The following is a 19,349-nucleotide window of genomic DNA, read 5'->3' as shown; positions in this document are numbered from 1 at the left end:
ATGGAGCCCAGCGGAGAGAAGAGGGTTGTTGAGTGGGCTGAGTGGAAGAATCATGGTGGAGAGGTGGTGACGGTTGGGGTGGTAGGAGGTGCTGGTGAGCCAAGCGATACTTTGAAGCGTGGTGGGAAGCACCAGCGGTCCTAGGGAATGGAGCACCTCAGAACCCAGGGAGACATTTAGATTTGCAGTAAAATACGCATTGGAATAAAATAAGCCATTGGGGCTTTTGGAGCCTCAGAAGATGCAAACAGCATCTCAGAAGACTGAGCTGGTGGCTGAATGTCTTGAGGCGGCAGGGCGCCCTTGTCCTTCCATCGAGCTGTGAGTCCGTGAAGCCAAGAAGGGGAGAGCAGGCGTGAAGCAGGGGAAGAGGCAAATCCAGCTGTAAGAGGAGGAGGAGGAGGAACAGCGACAGCTAGAAGTCTCTAGCCTTGGGGAACAGAAAAACAGTGCAAGTATTGACACAAATGAGAACATTTCTTTGGACACATGGGTGGCTCAGTTGGGTAAGAGTCTGACTTTAGTTTTGGCTCAGGTCCTGATTTCATGGTTTGTTGTGGAGTTTGAGCCCTGCATCAGGCTCTTTGCTGCTTGGGATTTTCTCTCCCCCCCCCCCCCCCCCAACGCCCCTACCGCTCGCTCTCTCTTAAAATATATAACCTAAAAATTTTTTTTCTGAAGTTGATTATTATAATAAAGTACTAATTTGTGCCACGGCTGCTCATCCTGGGGTGGGTGAAACCACGAGTGTTTTGGGGAAATTGCCTTTGTCAGGGTCCTAGTGAAGTACCTTACTAATTGAATATACCTCAAGTTAACACTTCATGTATTTCCTGATGTGAAGTGAACATTATGTAATTTGCTCTTATCCCCAACATTAGGAAGTTCTGGTATGTGATTAGGAAATTATGGGATGTAAGAGACAAGATATGTCCAAAGTAGAGGGGTGCCCAGGGGTTGGGAGTTGAAGCCACCATGCAATGGTATACGCTAAGAGAAACAAGCTTCCTTTTTCTGTTCATCATTGTATCCTTAGAGCCTCATGCAGAATTGGTGTCTTGATAGACTGCAGTTTTATGCTGTGATAAATTACATTTTATCATTTTATCTCCCAGAGTGGACAAGATCACAAATTATTCTAGTAGGAGAAATCTTATTCCATTAACCAAACTAGATTCAAGATGGCCTTAAATGATCTTTGCACAAAATTGAGGCAAGATTATCTTTGCTGACACTACTGAGACCTTCACCACTTCATGATGTAATCAAATCCCGCTGGAATGAGCCTTAAATTAAAACATCGCTAGTCTTGTAAATATGAGCAAAGATTCATCTTTTTGAGATGTGAGCAGAATTCTTCCATTCAGAAGCAGCTCAGCACCAGCACCTTAGGAACACTAGGGCCTGAAGCTGGTGGATAATGTTTGAGGCTGGAAAGGTGACGTAGGTCGGGGTCAGAGCATGACAGATGGAATTTTGCAATGGGAAGCCAGTGTGGAATTTTTAAAAAGGAAAGAAACCAGAGATTTAAATTTTGAAGAGTCCTTGGTGATGGCCGATGTTGGGGAGTTGAACAAGGGTAGAGGTGGTGAGGAGTCAAGACGTTAGAGAGAGACTGAGAGGTAAAAGCATGACACATACATTTCTGGTTTGTGCAGCTGATGGGTGTAGCTGACCGTCTCTGAAGTAATGGATCCTAGGAGAGGACCAGGTTTTTAGGTGGAATGAGAAGATTTCAGCTTCAATTTTGGACATTTTAATTTGATGCGAGAGCCTTTGAGACTTTCAAACTGTGGGAAAGAAAAGAGAAGTTGAAGGAAACAAAACATCACAAGTGCATTTAAAGAGAGTTGAAATTAATGGATGTTAAATTAATGGAAGAAAATTAATAGCTTTCCTATATTCAAAGAACAATTAGAAAATTCAGTGAAAGGAACACTCCCATTCACAATAGTAACAAAAAGACAGGTCAGTGTAAATGTGATTAGAAATTTGGAAAACTTTTATGACATACTTTAAAACATCACTTAAGAGTGTTAAGGAAGATTGTAAGAAATGGATCAATGTACCACCTTCAAGAATAGGAGGAGTACTTAGTATGATAAAGAGATAGATTCCCCTCAAATTTATTCATGAAGTAATTTATTTTTTTTGAACTTGCTCAAAATGATCCTAAAAGTAATGGGAATGATAAGCATGTGTAACTAGCCAGGAGAATCCTAAGCAAAGAATAATGATGAGATTTCAGGGACATGCATTTTCTACTCACATTTCAAAGTTTTACAAGTATTATTTTTGTAATTACAGAAACAAAACAGCAGCAGGAGCTATAATGAATTATGATCTATCCACAGAAAAGGCTAAAAAGAGAGAAAGTGTGTGTGTGTGTGTGTATTTCCATTGGGAAGGAAGGGCATAAAGATAGTATTGAAAAAATATTACTACTGACTATATAGAAATAAAATGAAGGATTATTAGGGAATGCTGTAAACAACTGTATGCCAACAAACTGATAACCTGTGTGAAACTGACAAATTTCTAGAAAGACACAAACTACCAAAGCTGATTTAAGAAGAAATGAAAAATCTGAATAGATACATAAAAAGTAAAGAGACTGGATAAGTAATTGAAAACATTTTTCTATAAGGAAAAGCCAGGCTTAGATGGCTTACTGGCAAATTCTACTAAATATGAATACCAGGGCATCTGGCTGGCTCTACTGGTTGGGCATCTGACTTCGGCTCATGTCATAATCTCGTGGTTCACGGGTTCTAGTCCCACGTTGGGCTCTCTGCTGTCAGTCCAGAGCCTGCTTCAGATCTTCTATCCTCCTCTCTCTCTGCCCCTCCCCCATTTGTGCAAGCACATGCACTCTCTTAAAAATAAACATTAAAAAGGATGTTCTTTTAAAAAAGAAAGAAAAATGAATGCTAATTCTTCACCAACTTAAAGAGAAAGAACAAAAGAGGTCACCTCTCACCCTGATACAAAAAAGGAAAGGAAAGGAAATCTGTAGACCAATATATATTATGAATATAAGACCAAAAAATGTTGCTAAATTCCTAGCAAACTGAATACAGCAGCACATGAAAATGGATGACGCACCATAACCAAGTGGAATTTATGTCAGAATGCAGGGTTGGCATACCATCTGAAAAATCAATTAATGTACTACCTCATAGCTACAGATACAGGACAAACACTAAATGATCATCTTTAGTAGATGCAGAAAAAGTATTTGACAAAAGCTGACAGTGCTTCATGATAAAAACACTCAACAAACTAGGAACAGAGGGAAATTTCCCCAACTAAGTATGGGCATCTACGAAGACCCCACAGCTAACATCGTATTCAATGGTTGGAAGTCTGAAATGCTTTCCCCTTATGGTAAGGACCAAGAAAAAGGATGTCCACCCTTTCTCTTCAGTATTGTATTGGAAGTACTGGGCAGTTAGGCATGAAAAATAAAGAAAAGGCATTCATATTGGAAAGGAAGAAGTAAAGCTGTATCTGCAGATGGTATGATCCTAAAATTCATGACAATTTAGGCGATCCAGAGTAGCCCGAACAATCTTGAAAAAGAATGAAATTGGAAGACTCATGTTTCCTAATTTCAAAACTTACTATAAAGCGGTGGTAGTTTTTGAGTCTGAATGTTTGTGTTCCCCTACCTGCCAAAGGTGACAGTGTTAGCAGGTGGAGCCTTTGGGAGGTACTTAAATCATGGGGGTGGAAACTCAAAGAATAGGATTACTGCCTTATAATAGAGATTCCAGAGAGATCCATTGCCCCTTCTGCCGAGGATATACAAGAAGTCTGCATCCTGGAAGAGAACCCTCACCAAACCATGCTGTCAGCCTGATCTCAGACTTTCAGAACCGTGAGAAGTAAATGTTTGTTTTTTATAAGCTCCCTAATCTGTAGTGTTTTGCTATATAGCCTGAAAGACTAAGACAGTAATCAAGACAGTGTGGTCATGGTATGAGGAGAGACATGTAGATCAATGGACTAGAATCAAAGGACCACAGATCAGCTCTCACATTGACGGGGAGTTAATTTTCAGCAAGCGCCCAGACATGTCAGTGGGGAAAGAATATTCTTCTTCTCAACCAATGGCACTCGTATAACTGGATAGCCGCCTGCCAGGGAATGAAGTTGGACCTCTTCTTCACAATCCACAAAAATGAACCCAAAATAGATCATAGGCCAAATGTCTAGTTAAGAATTGAAAGTGTAGGGGCGCCTGGGTGGCTCAGTTGGTTAAGCTTCCGACTTTGGCTTGGGTCGTGATCTCGGGGTTTGTGGGTTCAAGCCCCACATCGGGCTCTGTGCTGACAGCTTGGAGCCTGGAGCCTGCTTCTCTCTCTATGCCCCTCCCCCGTTCATACTCTGTCTCTCTCAAAAATAAATAAACATTTAAAAAAAAAAGAAAAGAATTGAAAGTGTAAAGGGGCGCCTGGGTGGCTCAGTCAGTTAAGCGTCCAACTCTTGGTTTCGGCTCAGGTCATGATCTTGTGGTTTCGTGAGTTCGAGCCCCAAGTCAGGCCTTGTGCTGGCAGCACAGAACCTCCTTGGGATTCTCTCTTTCTGTCCCTACCCCACTTGTGCTGTCTCTGTCTCTCTCAAAATAAATAAACTAATAAAACATTTTAAGGCAAGGCCTTCTTAAACATGACCCCAAAAGCACAAGCAACCAATGAAAATAGATACGTTGGACTTTCTGAAAATTGAAAACTTTGTTGCTTCAAAGAACACCACCAAGAAAATGAAAGCCCGCAGAATGAGGCAATATTTGCAAATCCTATATCTGATAAGGATACCTTGTCTGTAGATATCTACATATTTAGAATGAAGAATTCTTCCATAAAAGGGCAAATAACCCAATTAAAGAATGGGCAAAAACATTTTTAAATAGAAATTTCTCCAGAGAAGATATACCAGTAGCCAGTAAGCACATGAAAAGATGTTCAAAGTCATTAGTCATCAGAGAAATGCAAATGAAAAGCACAGAGATGAAAAGCCACAGAGACAGACAATAAGTATTAGAGAGGGCGTGGCGAAACCGGAGCCCTCAGACACCGCTAGTGGGAAGATGAAATAGTGCAGATGCTGTGGAAAACAGTCTGGCACGTCCTCGAAATGTGCAATGTAACGACTCATAGGTTCCCAACAAGAGAAATAAAACTCTATGTCTTCACAACAACTTTTATGGCATTATTCATAGTGGCCCTGAATTGGAAACGACCCAAATGTCTATCAGCTGATAAATGGATAAAGGAAATGTCTGTACAATGGAGTATCACTGATTCATGCTACAACACGGGTGAATGTTAAAAACCTGCTTCGTGGACAAAGCCAGTCACGAAATACCACATACTGTGTTCTGTTTCTATGAACTGACCAGGATAGGCACGACCACAGAGACATAAAGTAGATAAGTGGTTGCCTAGAAGTGGGGTAGAGGGAGTTGAGGTCAAATGAGTAATTGCTAATGAGTGTGGGATCTCCTTTTGGAGGGATGATGAAAATGTTCTAAAATTGATGGTGATGGGGAGCCTGGGTGGCTCGGTTAAGTATCTGACTCTTCATTTCGGCTCAGCTCACGATCTCACGGTTCGTGAGATCGAGCCCCGCTTCGGGCTCTGCACTGACAGCATGGAGCCTGCTTGCGATTCTCTCCCTCTCCCTCCATCCCTCCCCTGCTCACTGTCACTCTTGTGCTCTCTCTCTCTCCCAAAATAAATAAACTTAAAAAAAATAAAGTAAAATTGATGGTGATGGTTGTACAACCCTATGGCCCTTTGAATATACTAAAAACCACTGAATCACACACTTTAAACAGATGAACTGTATACTGTATTAGTTATATCTGATAATACTGTTATACAAAAAATATACTAAAAGTTTTCAGAGCAATATATCATGAATATATTTTATTAAAATGTTTATAATAAAACACTATATTCCTGGGGTGCCTGGGTGGCTCAGTTGGTTAAGTGTCTGACTTCAGCTCAGGTCATGATCTCACAGTTTGTGAGTAGGAGCCCCACATCAGGCTCTGTGCTAACAGTTTGGAGCCTGGAGCCTGCTTTGGATTCTGTGTCTCCCTCTCTCTCTCTGCCCCTACGCCACTTGGGCTTTGTCTCTCTCTCTCTCTCTCTCTCTCTCTCTCAAAAGTAAATAAACATTAAAAATGTAAAAAAAAAAACCATATTCTTGAAAACTGGCAAAATTTGTGAAGTGCTCTAAATGTGACATTGGTTTATTTTCCCTTGATATGGTAGTTTTAATCATGTCAGTCAGTTAAGTGGCCGACTCCGGCTCAGGTCATGATCTCATGGCTCATGAGTTTGAGCCCCATGTTGGGCTCTGTGCTGACAGCTTGGAGCCTGGAGCCTGCTTCAGATTCTGTCTCCCTCTCTCTGCCCCTCATCTGCTCTCTCTCTCAAAATAAACAAAGGAAAGAAAAAGTAAAAAAACATTTTGTATTTGTTATAGCTGATTCCCATTTTGAGGAGAAAATACTTTTTAGTTGCTTGTCAGGTTTTTTTTTTTTTTTTTTTAGGGTGTGTGTGTGTGTGTGTGTGTGTAAGTGTAATGTGCTACTAAACTTGAAAAACATCATTGGCAAAGATAATTTTTAGAAAAAATTTGTTGCAAATATAGACTTAACGTCTCAATTGTTTGTGCCGACATAACAATATACCATAGACTAGATGACTTAACTTTTATTTCTCACCATTCTGGAGGCTGGAAAAGCCCAAGATCAAGGAGCTGGCAGATTTGGTTCTTGGTGAGGGCCCACTTCTGGCGTATAGACAGCCATCTTGCTGCACCCTCACATGGGGAACTGACCAAGAGCAACTTCTATAGTCTCTTCTTATAAGGGCACTAATCCCACCATGAGGACCCCACCCTGATGACCCCATCTAAATGTAAGCACCTCCTATAAAGGCCCCTTCCAAATGTCATCACATCGGGGTTAGGGCTTCAACACATGAATTGAGGGCCAAGGGGCGGGTCTAACACAATCCAGTCCATAGCAACTGGCTGCGATGAAAATCTTCTCCATAAATGCTAACCCTAGCATTTCTGTTTGTTTTCAGTGTTATGTGCCAAGAACCTTGCAAAGAAAGACTTCTTCAGTAAGTACACACCCGCTTTTGCTCTCTTACAGTATTAATATTCTTCACATATTTTTGCAATTTGAACTTACATATTCCCCTAAGAGTTCTGCCTTTTACTGAATGGACCCATGGTTTGACAGACTTCATTTCCAAGTTGACAACAATGTGGAGGCTTCACGTTCCAGGCATAGCGTTTATAACTCACGCAAGAAAAACTGTCTGTTTCATTCCCTGTTCCGGCCGCACCCTGTCTTCTCTGTCTTCCCAGCCCTGAATCTGTTGCTTTCTGCTGGATGAAGTGTTCTCCGCTCAAATACACATGAGACATTTTTCTGTAAAAGAGCTGGGTTTGAGTCAAATTGTTAGTCAAATTTTAGAAATGAAATCACATTTTAAAAGCCTCATATTTAAAGGAAGTGTAAAAAACAAAGAGAGGATCTTTTTCCAAAGGAAGAAATCACCCTTAACTGCAGAAATTTGCCTGCTATCAAGTAGGTGCCTGCAGCATGAGATTCTTCACCCTTTCTGATCCTTACAAGGACGCCACTGACTTCTTAAGTGGTGGTGTTCGCACTTTAAAGGGGAAGAAACTTAGGCTCACAGGCTTTATTTTTTATTTACTCAAAGAGCGAGGAACCTCTGCAGTAGTGGTCCCCATCAGAGGTGTCTCTAAAACCCATAAATTGCCACCTCTCTGATCCTATAAATCTGTGTGATTCATACATCAGCATTTAGAAACCAACCTAATTAAGACTTGGTGAATCCTTGCATTGGTAGATAAAATAGACAAAGACCAGTAAACAAGATTTCTCGGTATTGTTTTTTTAGGAAGCATAAATATAAATATAATGAATTATAGACCCCTTTTCTTCCATTTAATTAGCCCACTTGGTGATCATCAGAGGTGAAATTCTGAATTTAAGCTGATTTTTTTTGTAGTTTCCTAGCCTCTAAAAATCTCAGAGTGATGTCAGACTGGGATGCCTTTCTTAGAAAACTAAATAGAAATAACTTATTTCCCTAATCAAACTAACCCTCAATTAGAGAACAGAGTGCCACTAGGGTAATGTTCTTCACCAAAGTAGATGATCTCAAAGCACTCTGTAGCCTGTAAGACTGTGTTCTGTGTCACATGGATGGATGTGTAGTCTCATTCCAGTGTGGCTGTCCCCTCTCCTTTAGGACTCCCTGACCCCTTTGCAAAGATTGTGGTGGACGGATCTGGGCAGTGCCACTCAACGGACACTGTGAAAAACACATTGGACCCAAAATGGAACCAGCACTATGATCTGTGAGTTGAATATTCTGTAAGCTATTAGGGGGGCGCAGGAAATCTAGCTTTTAAGAGAAGCATTTAATAATAAAATAAAAATAAAAATGATTACTAACTTCTCATTGATAACCAAATGAATACATAGTGCCTAATTTTAGGATCTGTATACTTGGAATGTCTTGCATTTCACATGTTCATAGAGTTTTATGGTTTGCTTCCGTAGTTTTCAAACTTTGCCATCTCTTGGCCATGCTGACAGGAGAGAAAAAGGGCTGTGGGTTCAGGTCCTTTAATCCTGTTTTGTTTTTTCTTTCTTCCAGTGAACCTCTAAAGCTGGTTATAGAGTTTTACTTTAAAAATGCACTATTATTGGGGCACCTCGCTGGCTCAGTTGGTGGAGCATGGAACTCCTGATCTCAGGGTTGTGAATTCGAGCCACATTTTGGGTGTAGAGATTACTTAAAAATAAAATATTTTTAAAAATGAATCATTATTTTACATATTTATTATGCAAAAACATATTGTATATATCTCTATTGATGTAAACATTTTCTTTTTAGTAAGATCTCTGTTTTCTACAAGAAAAAATAGAGTTTGTTGTAGAAAATACAGCGTGGTATGATTGAATGGATATGACATTCATTCCTAAGACAGACCACACTTTGAAAACCATGATTTTAGACACACCTGTTTTCATGTCCCTTCTAAGAAATGTTCATCAAAGGAACTCTGAGTGATTATTGGTTTTATATTAATACAAAATTTTGTAACTGGATTCCAAGACTCACTTTTAGTTACACTCAGGAGTCCTAAGTGGCTTGGGAAATGGTGTTGCTCCTTTTCCCAAAAACTGCCCTCCTTGGTTGATTTGCATGGAGAGTAGGTGGGGGTATTAATGTGCTTTGGGTGCATCTGTGGGTTTATAAGTAGGCCCGTGTTGCAAACTGGTATTCTACATGAAGCCTAATTGGTGAGAATTTATGAATCATGTCATCGTCCTTTGGAACTATGAAAGTATAGCGAGTCTCTGTTATAAGATGACGTAGTTATGTACATTTGCTCCTTGCATAACTCGCTTTCGGCCTTTCCGCAGCCCGTTGAAGTTAGCAGATGTGTATTTATTGAGCACCTGTTATGTGTGGGGAATAGAGCCAACATCATTTTAAAAGGATTCTTTTGTACTAAGAAGTCAAGCAGATGCAATCTCAGCAGGCTCTCATAATTCAGAAAGGCAGTTGAGAAGGAGTTTGTGTGTTTTCAGATATGTTGGGAAAACGGATTCCATAACCATCAGCGTGTGGAACCACAAGAAGATTCACAAGAAGCAGGGGGCTGGCTTCCTGGGCTGCGTGCGGCTGCTTTCCAATGCCATCAGCAGATTAAAAGATACTGGATGTAAGAACCAAAATGCTTTTCTGCCTCTCAGTACAACTGAAGAAGGGTTATGAGACATCTTTTCGTTTTTTTGTTTTTGTTTTTGTTTTACTTTTGAATACCAAGTACAGAATTCCTGCCCTCCTCCCTAGTTAACATTTCCCTGGGTTAAGTTCTGAATTATTTGTTTGCAGACCAGCGTTTGGATCTATGCAAACTAACTCCCTCAGATACTGATGCAGTTCGTGGCCAAATAGTGGGTAAGAACTTTCTCATCTGTATAAAGAGATCTTTTTCAAAATTTAACATTCAGCTCTCCATCACCGAGAAAGCGCACTGGGGCACTGACCGTGGTGCCATATTTTCAAAGGACCAGCCGCATCCGGGGCCATCTTTTCAGCGCTAAAAACTTTCATCTTGTGTGGTTTTATTATTTTATCGAATTCTCTTCATCCTCTCATTCCAAGTTGAGTTAAAATGACGAGGCTACAAAAAGATGTCGGGTTATAATTTAAAATATAATTTTAATCACCACACTAATGGACAATTAATGTGTCATGGTCTTAACCAAGTGTACGTGACAAGAATGGTGGCCACGTATACCAGAGTTGAGAAATAGTTTCTTCAGGAAGACCTGTACTATGCATAAAAGGCAAAGACGACATCTGAAGACTTCCATGTGATAGGATTTTATAGAGTCAGGACTGAATTCTTTAGGATAAAAAGAATCAAATGTGCTAGTGTTACAAGTGTTGACTGGAGGTATTCCGTTGGAAGGGATTTATCTGCTAAGCAGCTTGTTTTGTCATCCACTCCATTTTATCAGCATTTAAGGGTAATTCAAATGTTGCCTGTGTGCATTGCAAGGAATCAGAGAAAACCTAGTATTTTAGCAGCATACCAGAGTGAGTCATGACCCCAAATCTTTTAGGTATTGTCTTCAGTAGATTTGACCCGAAATAAATCAACAGTGGATATGCGTCCTGAAAACTATCATAATGAGAAAGTTCTCACTTAATGCTTTCCTGTTTGCCACTTCTTTTTCTCTGTGGAGGGATGTGCCAGGGACAAAACGAGGAACTAGAAGCAACTCTGTAATCGTCTTTGTTGTTCACAGTAGGCATAGAGAATAAATACTTAAATTCATCTAGACTTTGCAGATACCGCAAGTGCTTTCTGTGTCCTTATTAAACACGAGTCAAGAGCTTCTTAAAAAATGAGGTAACTTAGAGGAAGTGAATACCGGGAATTTGTTATTTTTATGGAGAGCGTGAAAATGCAGCACCTCCTTCTCCACATTCACAAGGAATGTTCCAAGCAGCATGCAGTGGTGTACAGCTAATGGAGTAAACGCTTCAGACATGAAAGCACAGGACTAGATGTGTTTACGTATATACATGTGCCTCGCTTTGTATAATAATATCGTATGTAAGCTACACATTCGCAATGGCTCACTGTATTACAATTGTATGGAATGCCACTGGATTTTAACGCAAGACGTTCTTTTCTGTTTTAGTCAGTTTACAGACACGGGACAGAATAGGCACTGGAGGGTCTGTGGTAGACTGCAGAGGACTGTTAGAGAATGAAGGGTACGTATCCCCATGGTGATGCCTGCTGACTTCTCTGCTGCCTTGGGCTCTCGCTCCCTGTAAAAGTAGCCTTCACACCTTTGTGCTGAATGTTTGAGATGCAGGAAGGGACTTCTTGGGATAAAACTGGGGGGGGTCCAGTTTCCTTGTTTATAAAGGAAGCTATAAAGATTAGTGGAGTTGTGCCCATAAGACTCAGGATCCAATTTAAAGAGGTTTGTACTGGCCAAAGATGGGAGTTTGAGCATCAGTAAGAATTATAACCATAGGGGAGTCCGGGGTGCCTCAGCCGGTTAAGCATCTGACCCTTGATTTTCGAGTTAGGTCATGATCAGGTTCTGTGAGATTGAACCCTGTGTTGGGCTCTGTGCTGACGGTGCGGAGCCTACTTGGGATTCTCCCTCTCCCTGTCCCTCTGCTCCTCCCCCACTTGCTGCATCTGTCTCTCTCTGTCTCTAAATAAACATTAAAAATTTTAAAAAAGAATTATAACTGTAATGGATTGAAACATATCAAAGACATTAAAATTCTTGAGTTTATAATGTCACTCAGTGGAAAAATCCTAAGACACACACACACACACACACACACACACACACACACACACACACACCCTTAAAAGCTGATTGGTCTCTATCAGTTTTGTGATCCCCAGTGCCTTAATGGTACTGGGCAGTAACCATTAATAGTTGCTAAAACAGGACAAAAGAGAGTTAATCTGACGTTAACACACCTCTTGGAAAGAGGACGGAGCAGTATGCTGCTGGGCGCTAAGCAGCATCCAGAAGGGGGCGCTCTGGAAAGTGTAGAAGACAACTCTTCAACAATTACTACGTTGGGAGTCAAATAAATAAAGAGGAAGAGAATCTACAAATTGATAATAAAAGAGAGTTAAGAGACATACCTACTAAATGCATGTTGGGGACCTTGTTACTCCTGAGTAATGAGACCATTGACTGGGGAAATTTGGACACTAGTATTTGGTGATATTTAAAAGGTTAGTGTACTTTTTTTTAGTTGCGATTATGGAAGAAGTCCTTGTCTTCTCGAGATATATGCTGAAAGATTTGAGGATGAAATGGAAACACTTGGGGATTGGTTTCAGAATAACCCGGTGGAGGGGAGAGATTGGAGGAGTAGCTGTGAGATGCCCATTGTTGTAGCTGGGTGACGAGCTGGGGGAGGGGCGCTGAGATAGTCCCCCAGTTTGTGTATATATTTGAAAGTTTTCAATCTACAATGTTTTTTTAAAAAAAAATGCTAATGAGGGAAAATAGGCTTTAGGTTGAATTGTCTTCAGAAAATAGCCTTTAAGGTGAATTGTCTTCAGAAAAGTTTAGGAGGTAAAGATTTATGTTAGAGAACACTTAAAGTCACTGCAGTATATATGTAACCAGAAGTTCTACTATAGAGTAACAAGGAAAGTGGAGTATGGATTTGATTATATATATATGTATATATATATTTTTAAATGTTTCTTTTTGGGAGAAAGAGACAGAGACATGGCAAATGGGGGAGGGGCAGAGAGAGGGAGACAGAATCTGAAGCAGGCTCCAGGCTCTGAGCTATCAGCACAGAGCCCGGCATGGGGCTCGAACTCACAAACTGTGAGATCGTGACCTGAGGTGAAATTGGACGCTTAACCAGCTGAGTCGCTTGGCACCCGTGTGGAATTGCTTTTAAAGCACAAAAAATGAAAAATCATTTCACGAGCTCCTTACAGGGCAAGGTTGGGTTTTGGGATCATTCAGCTCTCCCTGAGGATGAAATGCCCATGTGGCCTCTGTGGCACTTTATGCATGGTTCCCTCCGGCTGCTTGTTCCTCACGAAAAAGTCTACCCTTCAGTTTAGATGGGACAGAAGGAATCTCATACAACTGGGCACTTGGGTGTTCAAGAGAAGCACAGTAAACAGGTGTGGGTTTTGGCCCTTGCATCAGGCCAGTGTTCCATGCATGCTGTGCCGCTCTCCTTTCTAGAACCGTGTATGAAGACTCAGGACCTGGAAGGCCGCTCAGCTGCTTCATGGAGGAGCCAGCCCCTTACACAGACAGTACTGGTGCTGCGGCGGGGGGAGGGGACTGCAGGTTTGTGGAGTCCCCGAGTCAAGATCAAAGGCTCCAGGCGCAGCGACTTCGAAATCCGGAGGTCCGGGGGTCACTACAGACGCCTCAGAATCGTCCCCACGGCCACCAGTCACCAGAACTGCCCGAAGGCTATGGTGAGAGAACCCACCCAGCCACCCCCGAGTGTGAGCGGCAGGGTCGCATTTCTTAAGCCTTTTTTAGTAACTCGTACATGCCGTACGTGCCATAACTGTGGACGTTTGCAGAGTGGGGCCATGCGACGGTCGTGTCAGAATAAAGCCAAGTAAAAAAGGTGGTGATAAATCTTGTGCATCATGAATTTGTCAGCAATTGCTCCAATCTCCCAGTTTAGCAATCGTGTGAAAATTTTAGGCAAATGAATACCAAGAAAAATCCAAGATGATATGTGTGGGCTGGATGAGGGTGGATGGAGCATTCTGTGACTTGAATGTGGGAAGCTCGGTGTCGGGTACAAGGGAAAGAAGGAAGGGATCATCATCACCGCAGAGAGGAGAACCCAGTGAGGGAGGAATATAATTTAGATGTGAAGAGAATAGCACAAGTGAGAGCGGATGGATGTGACAAGGGTCAAGGTGAGGTCAGTACCAAGCTGGATACCCATCCAGGGACTCCTGGGGTGTGGCCGAGTAAGGAGATCACCACCTCCACAGGTGTGAGCAGGAAGAAGTGAGAGCCGCCCAGGTATTTGTCAAGTGAGGAGGTCAGGAGGAAGCTACCCACTGCCCTTTCCTCCATGATTTTAAAGAATTTGGAAATGAAGCTTAGACTCTGTGCTTACGAGGATTCGTTGAAAACTCTCCTTGGAATGGAGTTGAACTAACTGCACCCTCCGATTTCTTGTGCAGAACAAAGGACAACAGTGCAGGGGCAAGTTTACTTTTTGCACACACAGACTGGAGTGAGCACGTGGCACGACCCCAGGATACCAAGGTACGTTTTCTACGATGTGCACAGTCAGCGCCCTTCCATCAGCACTTCTTCCCCCACCCCTGCCCTCGATGATAGGGAGACCCCTTGGGCTTGAAGAAGGAGCCCCAGGGTGTTGGACTCAGGCTCTCTGCTGCCCCCTTCAGACTCCACGAGGTCAATGGGCAGCTGCTGTACCCCCCCACCTCCGTGGGTTCTTTAGAAAGCCAGCCTGAAATCAGATCATGCCACTGAAAAAGACCCTCTCCCTGGATGAAATCAAACGTGCCCTCACTTGAAAAGCCAATAAGCCCTTCAAGGTGTGCTGTTCCCATTTTACACTAAAAATATCAATGGACAAAATGATAGCATGTCTGGGATTTGCTTCAAATAACTGGGGCGGGGGAGTGAAGGGAGGATTAGGTCTGCAGTCGGGGGACAATGAGGTGATAATTGTCAACGTTGCTTATTTGCTAGTGGTCTCTCTCTACTTTTTTGTATGCTTAAAATTTTCCATAATTAAAAAGTTAACAAAGGAAATATAAAAACTCTATTACCCTTTCTCTCTTCTACTTTACTGTCCCTCTTGCCTCAGTCCCTTGGGGACCATTCCTGGGGGAGATGAAGCTTTTCTATACGAATTCCTTCTACAAGGCCATACATCTGAGCCCAGGTCAGAGAGACCCCCGCCCCCTCCCCACCCTATAATGGAGTTAAGTTTCTTTTTTTTTTCTTCGTTTTGCTTTCCTTTCCAAATTTTGTTTTGTTCTGTTTCAGAACAGCATTACTACCTAATAACATTTCTAGTAATGCTCATGTCCTTTCTATTCATCATTTGTTTCATCTGAGAATGAGCTTCCTGTCACTGACTTTCCAAGATTCAGTGTCTATAATGAGAATGGAAATATTACCTGCAAATGAATGAGGTGTCTCTAGTACCCGCCGTAAGAAACGTCAGGCTTTGTGCTAATTAGACAAGCGATTTGGCCAGTAATGTTGTGTTCCCATGTGGCCAGATTGTACTGAAATCATTCACTGAGAGTTTAGAATCAGAGACAGGCATGTATGAAAGCCAGGGAAAGCCCAAGAGTGCCGCTTGCCGGTGCCTCTGTTATGAACTGTGAGATTTTGAAGGCGTGTCAGTATATCCCCTTGAGCTTGTGCTTCTGGGAGCCTTTCAGTGAAGCCACCTTTGTGACCTTGAGCATTTAATTTAACTTGTAAATCACATGGTTTTCTCACAACAATCAGCTACCTCCTGTTACTTGGCCTTCTTTCCAGTAAGCAACGCTGCTCCCCGGGTGGACAATGAACCATGTTCCCCATCAGGGTCACAGGCTCCTAAAGCTCCATTTTTATCTGTCGGGTTTCGCTGCCACTTGCAGCCTGGAGACCTGGACTCAGTGGGAGTTTGGCGTAAGTCGCACCGTGACTGTCCCTCTTGGCAGAATGGGACATGGCCGCGTTGATCAGGGCCTCCTGTGGTTCCTCTCGCTGACATTTTGGTCTCATGCCTCCACGCTCAGATGGACAACCTGTCTATTCTCTTCCGTTTCGGCAGAGACCTTAACAGCGTGAACTGTGATGAGCTCGGACCGCTGCCACCAGGCTGGGAAGTCAGAAGTACAGTCTCTGGGAGAATATATTTTGTAGATCATAATAACCGAACAACCCAGTTTACAGACCCAAGGTTACATCACATCATGAAGTAAGACTTTTACAGAATCTTGGTTGACTTCTTACATCTGTAATTGATTGTTTTCTACTAATATTTCTCTTAATTTATTGACTGCGCTGTTTGTTAGTGGAGGTTAGGTGTAAGCAAAATACGGTAAATGTCTGGTGGTCAGCTGTGAGCAGTTGTTTTTTGTTTAATTTTTCTTAATGTTTATTTTTGAGAGAGAAAGAGAACGAGCGAGCACAGTTTGGGGCGGGGGAGAGAGAGGGAGACACAGAATCTGATGCAGGCTGCAGGCTCTGAGCTGTCAGCCCAGAACCTGCCATAGGGCTTGAACTCACGAACCATGAGATCAGGACCTGAGCCAAAGTCAGATGCTCAACCAACTGAGCCACTCAGGTGCCCCAGTTGTGAGCAGTTCTGAAACTGTATTGTTACCATTTTTTCTTGCTTGCAGCCTAAATGAAAGTCACTGAGATGGCAACGTTAGGCAGTATAGCTCCACCCTCGAAGCTTCCTCACGCAGCTGAGGGAGTGTTGGCCCTTGGTGCGAGGGCCAGTGAAACGAGGCTCTTCCTTAGTGTCTGCTTGTCACCATCTGGATGGGCTGCCACAGTCCATAATGCTACTTGCTGGAGCCTTTTCCTGTGCCCGTCCTTCCTGGACAACTCGGAACTGGGAGTTCTCTTGGATCCCACATTCAGTGTCCGGGTTTATTGCGTTCTCAAGAACGTAGGAGCACCATGTGGCTTTTCTCATTGACAGCTGACCTTAGTGGCAGAACTCGGACAAGACAAATGCCACTTCATCCCTCTACTAGTCCTAGTCCTTGATTTTACTGGAGTTTTATGAGTAGGCTCAGAAATCTCTTGGTCGTGAAAATGAGGAATGGTTCCCATTAGATTGCACTTGCCTTGTTTGCTCTTGTACATGCTGCTCCCTGTATGATAATCTGCTCATGAAAGTTTTCACGCCAGCTTCATTGAATTCTGACTACCAAGGTGCATCTAATAATGCGTTGGTCAGTCTCTCTGATACATACTAGATGCTTGATAAAGGATAGCAATTTCTGATTTTATTTACAGCAGTGATGAGCTACGGGATAAGCAATTGTTTGGAACAGGGGTATCTTCTTGATCGAGGCCATATTTAGACTTCTGTATTTAGGCCCGTGGTGGCCACTATCAGTGTTTACGTATCTTCATACATGGTTATGTCAGCAGAGGGAATATCTCTTCTTGGAGTTCTGTGTAATGAACTCGCTTCTCAGTCCCTCAGCAGCAGGGGTATTGCTTGTGGCTCCCTTGGCCACTACTTTTGGAGTGACCTTGATGTTTCTATTTTTCTCAAGTCACCAGTGCCAACTAAAGGAGCCCAGCCAGCCGCTGCCATTACCCAGTGAGGGCTCTGTGGAAGACGAGGAGCTTCCAGCCCAGAGATATGAAAGGGATTTAGTCCAGAAGCTGAAGGTCCTCAGACACGAGCTTTCGCTTCAGCAACCCCAAGCTGGTCATTGCCGCATCGAAGTGTCCAGAGAAGAAATATTTGAGGTATGGAATTTGGTGTGACCGGCAGTGAAGCAGAGACTGTTAAACCCTGTTAACAGACAGTGAGTTCTTTCTGTTTGGTGTTTCAGGTACCGATTTTATTACCCAGCGAATTGCAAGGGTTTATCAGGACCAATGGCTGTATAGAGAGATACACTGTATATTCTCCTGTGGTAGTAGCTTAAAAGCTAGAGAGCTTCTGAAATGAAACTATAGAGATTTATACAGAAACTATTACTAAATAATACTGTAAGTCCTCTTACCCGCTCTGTGCAGATGGTGTATTCCTGCAATCTGCATGGTTTCTTCAGAACCAATTACTCCTTTTGCTCTTGCTGTTTCACCTAATGGCATTGCCTCCTCAGAGAAGCTTCGTGGCCATTTGGTCACTTTATTATGTTTTCTGGAAATGGGAAGATCAGATCGTTCCTAAAAAAGGGTTGTCTTTCATACAGCTCCCCTGTGGGATCAAGGCCACTAAACAGGCAGGACCCTCTTATAGATAGGGCCCTTTTCTCAAGGTTTGCGATTGGAAGGTAAAATCTCAGTGATATTTGGGCCGTCGTATCCTGCCTGCCTTTGTGGAATCATGGGCAGAAGTGATCAAAAGACACTGGGTGAGAACTGACCACGGAGCGTGAGGACCATGGCTGTAGGGAGCCCAGTGCTGTCTTCACAGTGACGGGTGCTGAGGAAGCACCCAGGGCCATGCTCGATGCTCGTGCACAGCCAGCGGTTGGGTGAATGGATGGCGTGGCTGGAATGGCGGTTGAGCAGGGAGAGAAAAGAGCTGAATAATTGACATTTTGCTGCTAGGTCATTTCCACTCAGCATCCGCTTTCCCTCTTGGGATGGTAAAGCTTGAATTACATTCAATTGAAAGCATGGGGAGAGTCTTAAGTGCCTTGTCACTGAAAGAATCTACAAACGTTTAGCTAGTTCTACTCAAAATGCTGAAGGTCAGGCTGGCCGCCTGTTCTGTATTTTGGGTAAGCTCCTGTAGGTCTTACTTTATCTATTAAAAAATTTTTTTAAACATTTTAATTTATATTTGAGAGACAGAGAGACAGTGTGCGAGTGGGGAGGGGCAGAGAGAGAGGGAGACACAGAATCTGAAGCAGGCTCTAGGCTCTGAGCTATCAGCACAGAGCCTGATGCAGGGCTCGAACCCATGAACTATGAGATCATGACCCGAGCCAAAGTTGGATGCTTAACCTACACTCCCCCCCCCCCCCCCCCCGCCGAGATCTTACTTTAAATCCTTTTTTGCTTTTATTGACTCTGGAAATCATGTGATTTTTCACCTCAGATACAAGAAACAGGCTCAGAATTCTTTTAATATTCATATTCTCCACTGACGTATGTTCCTTTCAGTTACAATACAGAAGTCGTTCTTTTTTTTTTTTTTTTTTTAACATTTATTTATTATGAGAGACAGAGCATGAATGGGGAGGGGAAGAGAGAGGGGGAGACACAGAATCCAAAGCAGGCTCCAGGCTCCGAGTTGTCACCACAGAGCCTGACGCAGGGCTCAAACCCACAAACCACAAGATCATGACCTAAGCCAAAGTCAGATGCTTAACTGACTGAGCCACCCAGGCACCCCCAGAAGTCGTTCTTAGTATGGCCACATTAAAATCAATTTTTCTAGAGAAAACGGACTCTGGTGAGGATGTCTGTCCGTAGGTCTTTAGTGATTGTGCCAAAAATGGGGTACACATTTCCCTTGGGTGCGATGTTTCCC

At 42.8% G+C, this 19,349-nt stretch overlaps 1 protein-coding gene across 2 annotated transcripts in view; it reads left to right on the top strand.

Moving 5' to 3' along the window:
* The window catches only part of SMURF1 (SMAD specific E3 ubiquitin protein ligase 1), a 114,956-nt gene that overhangs the window by 77,375 nt on the left and 18,232 nt on the right, over positions 1-19,349 (top strand). For both annotated transcript variants that reach the window (XM_039226064.1, XM_039226063.1), the window contains exons 2-10: positions 7,107-7,145; positions 8,310-8,418; positions 9,662-9,795; positions 9,969-10,034; positions 11,291-11,366; positions 13,346-13,587; positions 14,320-14,404; positions 15,942-16,088; positions 17,410-17,608. In XM_039226064.1, coding sequence (XP_039081995.1) covers positions 7,107-7,145; positions 8,310-8,418; positions 9,662-9,795; positions 9,969-10,034; positions 11,291-11,366; positions 13,346-13,587; positions 14,320-14,404; positions 15,942-16,088; positions 17,410-17,608 — 1,097 coding nt within the window. The remainder of the gene's footprint in view (positions 1-7,106; positions 7,146-8,309; positions 8,419-9,661; positions 9,796-9,968; positions 10,035-11,290; positions 11,367-13,345; positions 13,588-14,319; positions 14,405-15,941; positions 16,089-17,409; positions 17,609-19,349) is intronic.

Source organism: Hyaena hyaena, unplaced genomic scaffold (assembly GCF_003009895.1).
Source record: "Hyaena hyaena isolate Hyena2069 unplaced genomic scaffold, ASM300989v1 scaffold_20, whole genome shotgun sequence".
NCBI lineage: Eukaryota > Metazoa > Chordata > Mammalia > Carnivora > Hyaenidae > Hyaena > Hyaena hyaena.
Note: the sequence above shows the minus strand (reverse complement) of the source record. Positions and strands in the feature narration are given on the sequence as shown.